Genomic DNA, 16112 nt, shown 5'->3' on the forward strand with positions numbered 1-16112 from the left:
GACAATCTTGTCGAAAAAGTCCAAAAATTCATATTATTAAAATGTGCGTAATTCAAATTAGAAACTACATGTACTTGTCATGCAAAATAACATACCATTGATTTTAAAATATATAAACATCGACAAAATCAACTCAAATCAGTTCTTCAGTACTTTGATTGAGTTAACTCATCTTGAAAGGTTTGAGTAAGAAAATGGTTGCTGAATTTGTGGTGTCTTGTCAGCTTATAGAGACAATTTTATGGAAGCTTATGCTATGCCCTCAGCATCGGTTTCCAGATGAAGTTAAAATTCCTTAAGCTTTCTAAGTTATTACTTGTCTTAAGTTCCTACATGGTCGTGCATTTCAGAATTATAAAGAACACTGGCTCTATATAAATACAAATTACCCAATTCGAATACCAAGGACAACCTTTTCTTTTCAATCTGCCAAATTCCTTACAGAGAACACAAATCTAGACATCTTTGTTGATGACTCAGACGCCGGAAAAGTTGTCGTACATCTGTGTTTTTCTGACTCAAACGCCTACAGAGTTATTGTCGTTTATCTGGATGGGCAACTCATGTTTAAATATACCGGCCATGTCATTTTTGATTTTTTTTTATCCAGAAACTATAGCAACATATAGCCAGGACAAACTATTAAGTGCAAACTACAGTGGTGAAGTGGTGAATTCATACACATCTCAGATCTAAAAGGAAAGTTTCTTCCTCTAAAAAGTTGAAGTTAAATAGCCAATAGGTATAAGCGAAAATGCTAACAGTTACCTGACCCAAACAAGAGGTTCATGGGCCACATCGCTTACCTTCTTGTAGCCGACGTCAAATATAACATGTAAAGCGTCAAATATCGTTTTGAAAAAAGCACAACGTCACCTTTTTTCTAAACCAAACGAATGTTCTCATTTTCATATAAAACGGACACCCTGAACCAAAAACGTAAATTGTTAAGAAAATCATTTTATTTTCTGTTAATGCAAAGTAAAAAGGAACAATAGCTTTTTCAGAAATATATACAATATTGACTATCATCGTTGTTTAAAATTCCGTCATTTACATTTTTTTCCCTTTTCACATTCAAGTATTTTCCATTTCATTTTCTCTTCGGCAATTGCTGCTCAATAAAATGATCAGATGACATGTTACCTACAATTCCTTTTTCGCGGTAAAACCAGATACGATTTTTTTGTCGAAACATTGTTATGCAGGGGCGTGGTCACTAATTATGACGTTATCTCACACGATGCTGTACCCGCCATCCATGGGCGTGGTCAATCCTGTCATGTTGTCAGCAGCTGGTGAACACAGAAAGACAACATAGTCCCCGATCTGTGAGAATAAGATTTGTTATTATTATTTTTCTCTATCTCTTTTTCTTTATGAATAAAAAAGAACAGGCAGTTTGACCTTACATGATATTCAGTTCACGCAAAAGTCACGTAAATTCACATGAATAAATACATTAGGGAAAACTGAGCAATGTCAATATGCCATTGTTTTTCTTACATCAGTAAAAATCTTAGAAATCATGCAGAAAATCTTCACATGAAGATATCATTTCATAAACGCTTATCAAAAGTTGATTACGTTTAAAGACGTTTTACAACTGCGACATTCAAGAAGTTTCGATGTTTAATACACATTTTAAACGTGGCTAGTGTTTGGACACAATTTACACGCATAACACATGTGGTGATGATTTTAACATATATTATATGTATAAGATTCCAGAATGCCTTAAACACATTATAAATAGGGAAAAGGATTAAACACGTTATACCTCTTAAAAATTAAGTATTGACACATTTTACTCGCATTGAGTTAAAGGGACGTAGACAAGATTTGAGCCCAAAAATTAATGCGTTTTTTCCCTTTTAATGTTTAAAATGGTAAATATATGTATTTTTAATATTTTTCAAATTTGAAAGTCAAATATTGAATTACGAGGGTTGTTCGGAAATTATTGAGACAAATCGATTATTTTCTTTTCTGAGTGACGAATTTTGGTGAAAATTGGCATAGACACTGAAGAAACACCAACAAATAATAAAACAAAGTATTATTAAAAGAATATTAAATATTTTGTTTACGACAGTAGCTAAACAAGTCGGTAGTCGGGGTACCCGGCGCAGCCATGAACTCGGAAATTTAACAACTTAAACATCTACTTTATAAGTGTCCGTAGAATTACAGTTAATGATAAAAGAAATCAAATTAAAAATGTTCATTTTGCTATTCTTTGCGACTAACTGTTGATTAAGTTTCACTGATGTTCGAGTTGAAATACGGATATGGTACACATATATTTACCAAACAATAAAAATCTGACAACGACTTTACATTGAATTTTGACGTTAAGGCGGCGCAACAAAAACCATTAAACTGGTGGAAATCTCAGAAAAAACCTTTAAAAGCAACGCAATTGCGTAAAAAAAAACTATACGATGACAAGACAAGGTATAGAACTTCAGTTAATCATATTTTTTTTCACTGATTGTTTAACTAGAATTAGGCCAAAGGGATTAGTTAACAACTTTTGACACACTAACTGTTGTCAACAGTTCTAAAATATGTAAAACATGACTGCAGGAGACATTCACAGTAATTAGACTTTCAGGTAAAAATAACTCGATTTTTTCTTAAAAAAACAAGAATGAGAGAAAATGTAAATTATGACATCTTGAAATTAAAATAAAAGATGAGAAATAAAGAATAATTCTTATTTCAGTTCGTTTGTAAGGTGTTTAAAACACGGGAGCAATAAGAAGCGTTAAAATGACGTTGCGAAAAGTTTGCGGTTGCGCCGGGTTACAGGACGAAGGCACGTTGGTCAGCCTACTAGGAATGATCTATTCATGCCATGAACAAGAAACTTTTCACATTGATACACTCTATCCTGATTTACGTTTTGGTAAAATTTCAAGAATTTATCTTTTTTACTAAAAGAATAAGAGAAAATGTCTCAATAATTTCCGAACAACCCTCGTACAAGCAAGATACAGAGTTTGAATTTTTTTCTTTTGTACACAAATCTCGAGTCTTGTTATTGTTTATATACGTGGTTTATTGGTATATGTTTCAAGCAAATGTTGCTTTCATCTGTTGATAATATTACTTATAAACATATTAAATCAGATTACCTTGTTTACCACGATTTTGTCAAAGAAATGATAATTCTTTCTTTACATTTTTTTGTAAACAAATATACGACTCGATCTTTGTTAACATAACAATGAATTCGTCTCCCTGTATCTCTCTCATTACTTGACTTCTAACATTCAAACTTTGGTCAACTAATTCAAATGCATTAGTAAACAATTTTATACATAAAAATTTGATCTCAAATCGTGTCTAGGTCTCTTTAATAGGTATCGAAAGGTTTTATATATTTACCAAATGTGTATCAGGTTAACTTTTGACAATTTAACTTTAGCAGGCAAATAAGCAGAAAACGTGTCAGCAATGAAAACGGTTGCCTGTTAAACATAGCTAATCGAACTTAAAAAATAAAAAGCTAAACAAAGCATTTATGTTAGAAAACTATGTATTTTGTACGTTGACAAGGTCGTGCTATTAATTGCATTTATATTCTGTATACAATTTTCAGAAAAAGAGAGGAAACAAGTTCAGCAAATGTAAACATACTCATTTATTAGAATGTCTTCGAGGCACTGACCTGTTTTGGTGTAGTGAACGTTTTTTTTGGACAAGAATTTCGAATATTGTCCTAAAAGGAACAAAAAGTATAACATTGAAAACATTATCTTTTTCTCTCAGTCATGTCAATTTTACAATTATACTAGATTTCTTTAAAATATGACTGCTACTGAGGAAAGAATACTATCATAATCTACTTTTAGTACCTTTTTGTCTATCAAATCAAATTATTTTTAGCCTGGTGTCAAATTTGGTTATTAAAAGCTTAATATCAAAAATCAGTACATCATTGATTAAATTAAAGACTTCAAGCTCTTAATAGAGTCTTAAGTAAAGGAATTTCAATAGATTTCATAAGAAAACAAAACATGGATAAATTTAGGAAACAGCCAACCCCTCTTCCTGAAAATACTATAAAAAAGATAACGTTAATGTTAAGCGTCCACGATTTCTTTCTTCTTAACCTTCATTACAAAAGAGAGAAAAAATCATAGACTAAATTTTAATCTAGATTTCCTGACCAGAATATATCAGCTATTCAGGATATTTTTCTCTCTCTTCAATTAGTTAAATTTATGAAACAATAGATCACAAAATGGTTCGATAAGCTACACACGATAACCAAATCAGCGCATGTTATTATTTAATTATCTAGGCTTTTGGTGTTAATGTGATTTACAGGTTGGCGATATTTCTACATTAAATCTAATAGTTAGACACATCTATCTAAAGGTTATCAAATTCAATGTAATATTCTTACCAAAGTTTCCTCACGAGACTGTCCAGTTTCTTCTTTCAACGAATCCAAAAAGGGTTGAATAACTTAAAAAATAAATGATAAATTTTACATGTAACCCGGGCTAAACATTTAAAATTCGAAAGTTGTCCGAAAGGTAAATGAACATCAGACATCTGTCATTCAGTCAACTTTCCGTATATATAATATAAGTTAACATTCAGTTGAATTAAGGGCACAGGTTATTCCATCGTCTCAAACCACGAGTCCGTAAACCTTTCTCTTTGATGGAAGAAAATCGTGTGTATTGGTCGTGGGTTTTTAAGATCGTAAATATTTACATTATAATCTATAAATATATCTTTCAATATCTGAGGAACAAGATGATGCCATTTTTGGGGTTTTGGGTTTTAGGTTTTGTTTTTTTTTTCTATTTTGTTAGGATGTAATTTCGTGGATGCCTCGATTTTGAGTTCAGTAAGAAAACTAACTCTTACAAGATTTGTTTTTCGTCGAGGATGTACTTGTTTTTAGCTGACAGCTGTCCACGAATACCACGAAAACTGAGTCACTGCGAATGCTAATGATTCCACAGTATAGGAATTCGGGTTGTTTTGTGCCTATCGGATACGACCGAAAAGTTCCAACTTACAAGGAGTATCCACAAAGTACGGACAGATGGCGTTGCAAGTCACTCCGTGCGGGGCCAGTTCCACTGCTATGGCCTATAATTGAAGAAAAAGGAATTTCAGCAACCACGGACAAATAAATAATAGATTCTCATTTTATATCCATACATTTATGATTCATTTATATATATCTATAAGTGTTAACAAGGTTGCGAAATCGCTCACTGATGTATTTGACAGTGAGACACACAATGCTGGACCAGACTTTGTAAAGGTGATGGTGTTTGTTTGACATACCTTGGTGAGGCCAATAAGTGCTGTCTTAGAAGTACAGTATCCTATTGTACACGGAAAGGTAAGCATACCGGCCACCGAGGACATAATCATTATTCGACCCCATCCTACACAGCCAATCAAAACAAAACAAAAACTCGTCTAATATGAGTATATTTAACAAATTTTCATAATCAAATGTACCAAGTATCTGTTTATTTGTCTTTCTATACCTCTCTTCATAGAGTACTTCTTTGATTTTTCTATCTGTCTGATTATCCATAAATCTTTTTGCCTATTTCCGTCTGTCACTCTCTCTATCTCTTTATATCTACATTTATATCCTCTGATTGTCTGTCTCTATCTCTAGATCTGTATATCTTATGTCCGTCCATCCATCATTCCCCATCTCTTTCTTTTTCACTTTATCTATTTTTCATTACATTTATGTTTTCCTTGTTCGCTTATCCCTCCATCTGTCTGTCTGGAGATATGTCTGTCTGTCTGGAGATATGTCTGTCTGTCTGGAGATATGTCTGTCTGTCTGGAGATATATCTGTCTGTCTGGAGATATGTCTGTCTGGAGATGTCTGTCTGTCTTGAGATGTGTCTGTCTGTCTGGAGATATGTCTGTCTGTCTGGAGATAATGTCTGTCTGTCCGTCTGGGGATATGTCTGTCTGTCTGTCTGGAGATATGTCTGTCTGTCTGTCTGTAGATATTTCTGTCTGTCTAGAGATATGTCATTCCGTCTATCTGGATATATGTCTGTCTGTCTGGATACTGTGGTTTCATCAATATTCATTGAATACCAATTTTCGTTGATTTCGTTGTTAAGTTGATCAACGAAATTAAATGTTCATTAAAGTGCAATTTCTATTCACTTTTTGTGTTGATAGGGTCATTAGCCACGAATTTACGTATCCTTTATACTATGATTTTCACTTTATACCCGAAAATTGATACCCTTGAATATGAATGAAACCACAGTATATGTCAGTATTTTCTTTCTCTTTATTTCTCTTATTTTTTCTCTCTTTCATTGTCTTATCTACACAAAATATCCATGTTTTAAAAGTTGAAAACCATCTAGGCCTATAGATCGTATGCTTTTATCTACCTTTCTTTTTCATGGATCCGGCAAAGTGTTTAGACAGCATAAATGGAGCCGTCAAATTTAGCGCCATTTCATTGTCCCAGCTCTCCAGAGTTTTCTCTTCCATTGGACAGCGCTCAGTCATGGCTACAAAATATGGATTCTTTATGCACGCATGCGTAGTCACATCCCGACACATTCTTTCAATGTATCTCTGGCCAGGCACCATTGTGAAAACTTTCAATGAATGCTTTAAGTATTATGATTTTGTGGGTTCAATTTAGACTATCGACATCGAAACAAATTCTGTTTTTAATCAAATTTTAAAATAAAAATAAATTTTTATACAGGGTCAGGTAATCTTTGAACAGCCTCACACTAATTTTCCCAGCGGACAATAACTGTATCCTATTAATGACAAATTTGTACTATTCTTATCTTTACACACTATGAAACAAAATCCAAGTATGTATTTACGTAATGTTTAAACAAATTACATGTATATGACTGAAAATATGTCAAGATTGACTGGTATTTCACTAAATGTTAACTTGCCTGCATTGTTTACAAATTTGCTTCTATAGTGGGACATTTATTATAGTTTTTAATTAATTATAGTTTTACATTTAATAATATTAATTAGTACGAGGGTTGTTAGAAAGTTATTTAGACAAAACAAATAGTTATATTTTTAAGCGTCGATATTTGGTGAAAATGGTAAAACATTCAAAAAAAACCCCACAGCAAATAATTGAACAAATTACTATTTGATAAAAAGGGAATTTATCAATTTGTCCAGAATGGTTTATGAATAAGGTACAGTACTTGGCCCAGGCATAAACTAGGAGATTAAAAAAATGAATAATTATTTGCTTACTACGTAAGTGTCGGTAGACGATCAGTTGATAAAACAGGAAAGCAATTAATATATCCTCATTTTGTTATCAATTGTGACAAATGCAAACTTGTATGCAAGTTTCTCAAATTGTTGAATTAAAATAAGGATATAGTAAAGATATATTTGCCAAGCAATAGAAATCTGACTAAGACGCTATTAAGATTATTGTATGTTTTAAGTTCATTTTTAGGCGTTTAAAACAATACTGGTAGAGGAAAGAATAGCGTTAAAATAACGTTTCGATGAGTTGGCGGTTAACCCGGGTCACTGAACGAAGGCAAGTTTGTCAGCTTACTAATAATGTTATTGATCAAAAAATTTCATGTCAATTAAGGATATCCTAGTTTACGTTTTGGTAAAACTTATATCAAGGTACATAAAAGTGTTTAATAGGGGTTAACTCCAGAAAAGTTTCTACGTAATGTTTTGACTGACCTTTCTCCAATCAGATCGTAGCTGGGCGGAGTTAAGACATTGCCGCTTGTGACTTGAGAGAGAGAGAGAGAGAGAGAGAGAGAGAGAGAGAGAGAGAGAGATCGATCAACCTGATATATATTTCTATAGTCATTCAATAACAAACCTAATAAATGTTTTGTTTACCCTAGGTCTGTCAACTAAGACATTTATTCTCCAAAAAAAAAAAAAAAACAGAAACAAAAACAACAAACGATGATCTATACTACTCTAATTTAAAAGTAATTCCAAAGGGAAACTACTGCAAATATTTTACGAACTTACGAAGTAAGGTCACAGAATTAAGTAATGAACGTGTAGAGATGAGTGGGTGAAGCGCGGTTCATATTGCTGGATATTAATCCCACCGAAGGACATAGGGGTATATTAGCAGTAATTTAGTGAATTTAACTTACTTTTTACAATCAATTTGTTACTTTTTCTTAAAAGAAAGGTGTAAATATAATCAATCAATTGCTTTCTTTGATGATTATTGCGGGTTATGATGGTTGCGTTCAATGCAGAAAAAAAATATATCACCCGCAATGTCGTTTTTATGCCTGAAATCTATTGGTTTTTACACTTGATCTATTGGTTTTGGACACATTTATAGGGCGTTTGACTGCCCATTTCATTACGAATAGTATGAATTATGCTTTAATTCTACCCTTAAAATGCTATTGAATCTAAAGATATCCGATATAAAGCTGTACATTTTTTTGGAATTTGTTTTAAAAAACGTGTAAGTACGTGTATAATTATATATAAAAGAGTTGTTGGCCGTTAATGAGAGAAAATTAATGTGTCTAAAAGATAATTTTTATGAGTCATACTTACCATTACTATCAATTTTATTCCAGGGTATTTAAAATACTTATTTATGTATTATTTGCGTCGGTTATCACAAAATTAAATAAATGTCAAGTATCGTACACAGTGTTCCTTGTCTATGTAAAAACAGCACGGTTCCTGTTCTCACACTAAATATCAACTTACCTGCATTGTTGACCAATATGTTGATTCCAGATGGGACCTCGGACGCTATAGTACTAAACAAGTGGTCAATGTTCTCCCTATTTAGAAGATCACACTCAAAAAAGAGGACATCCTTGCCAGATCTGAATGTAAGTATATATTAAAATTGTGCATAGTTTTAAATGTAATATTTATAAACAATGTACCATTTCCTTTAATCTGCGACAGAAAAGAATTGTGTGGGTTTTACTTGTATGTCAACAAAACACCTGAACAAGTTGGAGCGGTAATATAATGAAAAACTCCACAAAAATGAACATTCGAGAATATTAAGGACTCGGTGTGTATATATATATATATATATATATATATATATATATATATATATATATTATATATATATATATATATATATATATATATATAATATATATATATATATATATATATATATATATATATATATATATATATATATATATATATATATATATATATATACACACACACGCTAAACAATGGCTTACATCATTTTGATTTTCTCCATGTTTTGTTTGACACTGTCTGATAGACTCCGGTCGGTGCCCACTACAGCAAACCCAGCCTCCGCGAGTGACACAGCAATGGCGGACCCAATACACCCGCCAAACCCAGTAACCAAAGCTGTTCTACCTTTATGGGACATGGTTACCTGAGTTGCCTGAAAAAATTAAGGTGTGCATTAGATCAAATGATCAATATTGGATAAAAAATGTATAAATTGAATTAGTTGGTACATGAAATAGGGGGTTAAGGGTTGGTTTGTAAAAAAAAAATGCATTAGGTATAATGTCATTAGACATTGGTTATTGCCAAAAGGTTCACAATATGTATAAAGTTTTACGTAATTAACCATACAAAATGCTCCTTTCATTGTAGCAATGAATATGATAAAGGTTATTTATACTATAATAAATAAAAATAACTTGAAAAATCCGTCTATGCAAACTTTCAGTCCATCTACTTAAGCGCTCTCAATATGCACACATGCCTCCCAAAGTAGACTTGCACATGTACATCCCTTGAATGAATGAACAGTACGCTTATTATCTTTACATAACCACACAAATTAATGTGCAAGCATGGTGCACTAAGATAACCTTGACACAGAATGTCGACGAGAACCGTATCGTTTGTACTCTAGTTATATAACTCGTGACCCAGTTCAAAAAAATCAACCATTGTTTAAAACCACCTAACTACCAGCCCTTCCCTTCTTTTATAGGATCCATTGATCCTTTTAGTAACATTACTTATTTTTGAGTGATGTTGGGCTTTTTCATGTGATCCAACGTTAAGGTCAGACGACACGTTCCTGGAGCATCTCTTTTGTATCTCCTCGTAATAAAGAGTTGCAATAAAAATAAATCCGATTTTAATCAAATTCGTTTCCAAAAAATTACTTGATTAGCCACTGTCTTTGCTCTTCTACGATTGGAGATCAATTTGTTATTTCAATAAGATTATATAGGAAATTCCATACTCTAGTATCCCGCACACATACTTGGTAAGATACCAGGTACTTTTTTGCAAGAAAGCTTGACATAGTAGTAGTAAATAGAAGACAAATTCCTGCAAAAAAGTATTATTAGATTAAGGAACGTGTCGTGTCTGACCTTTTGCGCAGGTTCAATCTCATCAAAACTTTAAAGTTGTCCACGAGAGAGAGAGAGAGAGAGAGAGAGAGAGAGAGAGAGAGAGAGAGAGAGAGAGAGAAAGAGAGAATTATCAAATGTACACAGTATAAAACAATAGTTGTTATCTATGCATTTGTAAAAACGATAAAAATTCAAAAAAAATATCTATACATAATATGCAATGCATTTTTAAATTCCTCTAGCAATGCCAAATCAAGAATGTTTTAAATGCCATTTTGATGAGGATGGCGTCGAAAAAACGATCGTTGACCCCTTCAAATATGAAATGACATTACTGCGACACACATGCACGTACTTACTCGTAAGCTGGTTTAAATTCGGAATGTATGTCAGTGCACTAACATTGAGAAGTTGATTTGCGCAAGCGCTAATAAAATCTTAACCACAGCCAAGATTTCTCAGGCAGTTTAATGCAGTATTTATCTTATCAAAGTGCTATATGTGTGCCTTTGTGCATTAGGAAAATAGTCTATTCACAATATGCGTGTTTTTATTACTCTAGCAATGACAAAATTAAAAACATATTATTATTTTTTTATTTCAGAGAGAGACAGACGGACGGACGGACAGACAGACAGACAGACAGATGGACAGACAGACAGACGGACAGACAGACGGAGAAAGAAAGAAATTCAAAGAAAGAAAGAGGGGAGAGGAAGAAGGGAGGGAGAAAGAAAGAAAGAAAGAGAAAAAGAGAAAAAAAAGAAAAAGAGAGTATGAGAGAGAGAGAGAGAGAGAGGACAGAGAGGACAGCTAGAGAAACCCATGAAACAAATAACAGGTATTGGTCTTCTTATTCCCAATTCAATCCTCGAGACCGACCAAACGCCTGTTAAGGTGTCTTACACTTGCTACCATGACGGTGTATCGCAGAAAGGAATAAAACACCATCACGGCGTCAAAGAAAATACCCCAAAAGTATTCTCTAAAGAAATGTATTTCAAAACGAAATAATTTTCTTTAAGTTAATTTATATTGAAGCATACCGATTAAATCTTAAACGATTTTGTTAATCCTGGATGCAATGTTCCTTGTACCTGATATATAATATATAATGCGTTTGTGTAATAAGAACACGTGTTTTAATGTGAATTTAAAAGTCTTCATATCCCCCCCCCCACCTACAAAATGAAATTTAAAAAACAAGAAATATTAATCAACACATTAGATAAGAGTAATGGATGCAAATGTATCCACGATACAAATTAATGGAGAGAGAGAGAGAGAGAGAGAGAGAGAGAGAGAGAGAGAGAGAGTACAATGAAAAACGTTTACTGCTACATGTGTATTTGATCGCGCGCGGTGATCGGAACTCGTACAAAGATTTGCTGGTAATATTCGATCTGTTTAATTTTTGTAACTTTTCTGTTGTTGTCCTAGTTATTTCGTTAAATTCAAAGTTCGACAACTCAAACTTGTTTACCAACAACAAACACAGAATCGACGGTTTACCTGGATACGTGAGTTGAGTAAATACAAAATAATATTTGGGCGTTGATCAAACATGAAAATTTTCTTGGTTTTTTTTTTTTTTAATAAAAGCTGTGTGCGCTTAAATTTCTATGCGCTAATGTAATAGCACTTAAATTTGCGCAACAATAGGTATGCGCCAAATTTTCTAAATGCGCCAAATTTGCTAGACATGGTCTACACCACTTATCAGTATAAAAAGAACATTTTTAAAAACACTTATTACTGTTTTATGTAATAGAAATATATGATTGTAATACGATCAACAATAATCTAATTTGCAGCTTATGTTTAATTGTACATGTGTTTATATCAGTATTTGGGGAATATCTTTTCCATGATTCAACATTTGTTGGCATTAACAGAATATATAAAACAAACTGCATATGCATTTCCTTAAACAGTGATGTACATGTAATCATTATTTAAGGAATGTCGAACAATTCTTGAAGTATTATGAGCATTATTACGATCGGAGATTAAAATATATGACAATCACAGTGATAGTCAAAATCCAATAAATTCTTATGGCTTATGTTTCGACCATAAAGACAATTTCTTTGTGTGTGAGGTTTTTAAACCTAAGTAAAGAAAATCAAATATTCAAAGTAAACAGATATCATATTTTGTAAAAAGGATCTTGAATTGTAGATCAATGTTAAACGATCGATAGTGACTTCTTCGTGTATGTTTAATTCAGTACTTTATTGTGAGATCTGTATACTTGTCACATAATTTTATTTTCAACATAGTTGTAAAATCCATTCTTCGTTTTATTCATATATCGTATTGTAATATCATATAAGTACGTATACATGTAGTTATACAAGCGACTATGTTATTTGGTTTCTTCGGATTTTTTTTTTATTTTTTTTTTATTTTTTTTTTAACATTTCTTTAACTAAATAAATATTTTTTTTTATTAGCAAAGTGTTATAAACAAATAGTATGTTCACTAACAAAAAGTTGTAGACTTTAGACTTATTATGGTTAGTCCTAACTTGCAACTTTAATACAACTTACATAAAGTGAGGATTTTTTTTCTCATAAAGTTTGTATGAATAAAAAATAATCGTGTTCTCGTTTACTGGACAGGAATATACTTAAATAGGGGCCATCAGAGAGAATGCTGGGATTACATGTATGTGGATTACTGAATCTTTTTTGTCAGAACAAAACGATTTATATGAACATGTAAAAACACATATCTACATTCTACTATGTTTGTCCATTCAATTCTGTGATGCGGTGAAAAAATCTATTTAAATTTACAGATGTTGTCAAAACGCCATGTTTTACAATTATTCAACGAAAAAGTTGACTTTATAATTAAAAGCAAAATTTCAAGAGTTATTTTTCATGGATTATATTTTCATGCTCGTCGATCTCATCTCAACAGTCTAATGTGATAACCAGTTTAAACCGGTTTTATAAAACAGCTATTCTTGCTGTTACCAATTTACTCCGTCCGTGATCTGCAATTTATATCGTTTTTTAAGTAAATAACTGATTTCATCAATAAGAGAATGTAAATATAAGCATTGAATGATTTATTTTTAACGTCGCAGACAAATAACGCGCGTTATTCAGTTTGTCTGCCCACCTGACAGCAGTTATTGACACAACGACGTCAAAAATAAATCATTCAATGCTATAAAAAAAAACTTCACTTTAAAAACATACGGACTCGGTTTTTGCGGATTTTATTTATCGTCAAATTGGGTAGACACTAATAATTGTTGTTAATATTATATTACATAATATAAATAGTGCCTGTTTGGGAGGGTAAAAGTTGAAATTGACACCCAGATGAAACCATTGTCAACCGACGCGAAGCTTTACTTTTGAAAACTGTGCTGTAAAAGAATACCACATTTTACATTGGCACTCGCTTTCTAGAAATTATAAGGGAAAATATCACATGCTTTATGGAAGAACCTATCTTCCTTGATATCAAACATGTTATGTTACCGTGCGTTTGTTAAAATAGACAATAATATTTTCTTTTTCTTAAATGCCATAAGAAAAGAGTTTTTTTAAAATATACAGGAAACGAATGCTACATGAGCTTGCAAAACTCGTAAAAATTAAATATAAAATATATTTCCTTATTCCACTTCATAATAGCGACAAGCTTATCACGTGATTCCAGACATTCGGCAAGAACAGGAAGAACTCTAAACACCAGGACACGCCATGCCTAAGGTCTGTAGATTTTATGACAATTATTCTATAGTACACATGCAATCAATATTAAAGTGCAGAATGTTATTCGTTATCTATATAATTATTTGTATGTAACCTCTCTTAAAATACTGAGCGATAATAGCAAACTTGTGAATATGTACTTGCCTTTGTTTTTAGATATAGATGCATAATTTATTATGTAATAAAATATAGCTTGAGAAAAGGTTGGAAGTTCATTTAAGTGTCAAAACACTTGTACTCACCCTCTTCATATGTGAAACTGATACATGTAAGCTGTTCTTGAGAATGGGCAATGAATTCTATTGAATTTATGCATTTCTTCCCAAAATAGTGAACATAAAGAAATTGAAATGTGTAGTTCAACAATGATGTAATTTTGAGAGAGAGAGAGAGAGAGAGAGAGAGAGAGAGAGAGAGAGAGTATGTTACACAATTTTAAGTATTCTTAATGATATCTTGAGTATATTTAGTTTTCCTTAGTTGACGCAATAAATGTTATAAACTGCATCCAATTGTATTAATATACTTGAAAATCCTGATTTATATCCTTAGTACGTATTTTCATTTTGTAATCTCAAGTGTTCAGGGACAAATGTCAAAACACTTGTACTCACCCTCTTCATATGTGAAACTGATACATGTAAGCTGTTCTTGAGAATGGGCAATGAATTCTATTGAATTTATGCATTTCTTCCCAAAATAGTGTACAAAAAGAAATTGAAATGTGTAGTTCAACAATGATGTAATTTTGAGAGAGAGAGAGAGAGAGAGAGAGAGAGAGAGAGAGTATGTTACATAATTTTAAGTATTCTTAATGATATCTTGAGTATATTTAGTTTTCCTTAGTTGACGCAATAAATGTTATAAACTGCATCCAATTGTATTAATATACTTGAAAATCCTGATTTATATCCTTAGTACGTATTTTCATGTTGTAATCTCAAGTGTTCAGGGACATTAAAACGACATACAAAATCAACTGGCCTAGCAAACATTTTTATCGTACTTATTTATGCCAAGTCTTATAAAAGATATTGATCTTTCCGAAAATCGCGTTTATTTTGTCGAAACGGCATTTAAAAAAGACGGATAGTCAAATTTTGATAATCGTTTTTAGGGAAAAAATGTATGAGTATTATACTATTGATACCAATATAAAGGTTACAAATAAAGAACTATATATGATTAAGAGTTAAATTTGGCCCCCATAATTCACTATTTTTTAAAGTGTTTCGGGTACAATAAAATGTTATGTTATAATTCAGAAGAGTTGATATAAAAATATATTTTTCACATATTAGTTTGATTTATTTTCACTCACATGCTGTATATGAGGTCAGAAGTTTAAGCAATTTCTATAATTCAATCAAAATCAGACGAAAATTGACAGTTTTCTCATCTTTTTACGAGTGGGAAATATAAAGCTCATGCTTGAACCAGGACAAATTTTTTGTCACTTATTAGACTTAACTAGATACATCTCTGATTAAAATATTTTGTTGGTTCAAGCATCTGCTCTATGTTTCCTGAAAGAAAAACTGCTAGAAAACATGCTCTTTTATGCTAAAATGCACAAAATGGCGGGAAAAAAGTTGTCTTTACAATGCGGTATATCTAAATTGTGGGCACTAGAATTAACATGAACATTAAGTAAAACATCACATATAATATATTATATATGTACAACGAAAACAAAGAATTACAGTAAAATAATGATATTCCCTTTAGGGGGCCATTTTAGGCCCATACCATATATAGTCTTTTGAACACTTTTACATATAAAAATAATCCATCAATCCTTAATTTAAAAAAAAATGTATATATTATTTTTCTCTGTTTTATCCAATTAAGCTAAAGTATATATATCATTACTTATTAGGTTAGTTACTGACTCACTACGGAAATATATTGGGTTGATCAATCTCATAGATGGCGAGGCGAAGCCGAGCCTTCTATGAGATTGATCAACCCAATATATTTCCGTAGTGAGTCAGTAACTAACCTAATAAGTGTTTTGTTTT

The 16112-nt window shown here is 32.0% G+C and overlaps 1 protein-coding gene across 2 annotated transcripts in view; it reads right to left on the minus strand.

The window, feature by feature from the left end:
- Nucleotides 1–10811, minus strand: part of LOC105345591 (D-beta-hydroxybutyrate dehydrogenase) — a 53756-nt gene extending 42945 nt beyond the window's left edge. Inside the window, exons 1-9 of one of the 2 annotated variants that reach the window (XM_034466017.2) lie at nucleotides 10713–10810; nucleotides 9244–9416; nucleotides 8738–8859; nucleotides 6415–6537; nucleotides 5320–5423; nucleotides 5046–5118; nucleotides 4418–4479; nucleotides 3677–3727; nucleotides 978–1329 (exon numbers count right to left, since the gene is read on the minus strand). In XM_034466017.2, coding sequence (XP_034321908.2) covers nucleotides 1237–1329; nucleotides 3677–3727; nucleotides 4418–4479; nucleotides 5046–5118; nucleotides 5320–5423; nucleotides 6415–6537; nucleotides 8738–8859; nucleotides 9244–9401 — 786 coding nt within the window. In that variant the 5' untranslated portion in view covers nucleotides 9402–9416; nucleotides 10713–10810 and the 3' untranslated portion in view covers nucleotides 978–1236. Of the gene's footprint in view, nucleotides 1–977; nucleotides 1330–3676; nucleotides 3728–4417; nucleotides 4480–5045; nucleotides 5119–5319; nucleotides 5424–6414; nucleotides 6538–8737; nucleotides 8860–9243; nucleotides 9417–10712 lie in introns of those variants that run through there. The other variant, XM_066084191.1, reaches the window with a different exon arrangement.
- Nucleotides 10812–16112: the final 5301 nt, after the last annotated feature.

Source organism: Magallana gigas, chromosome 1 (assembly GCF_963853765.1).
Source record: "Magallana gigas chromosome 1, xbMagGiga1.1, whole genome shotgun sequence".
Taxonomy (NCBI): domain Eukaryota; kingdom Metazoa; phylum Mollusca; class Bivalvia; order Ostreida; family Ostreidae; genus Magallana; species Magallana gigas.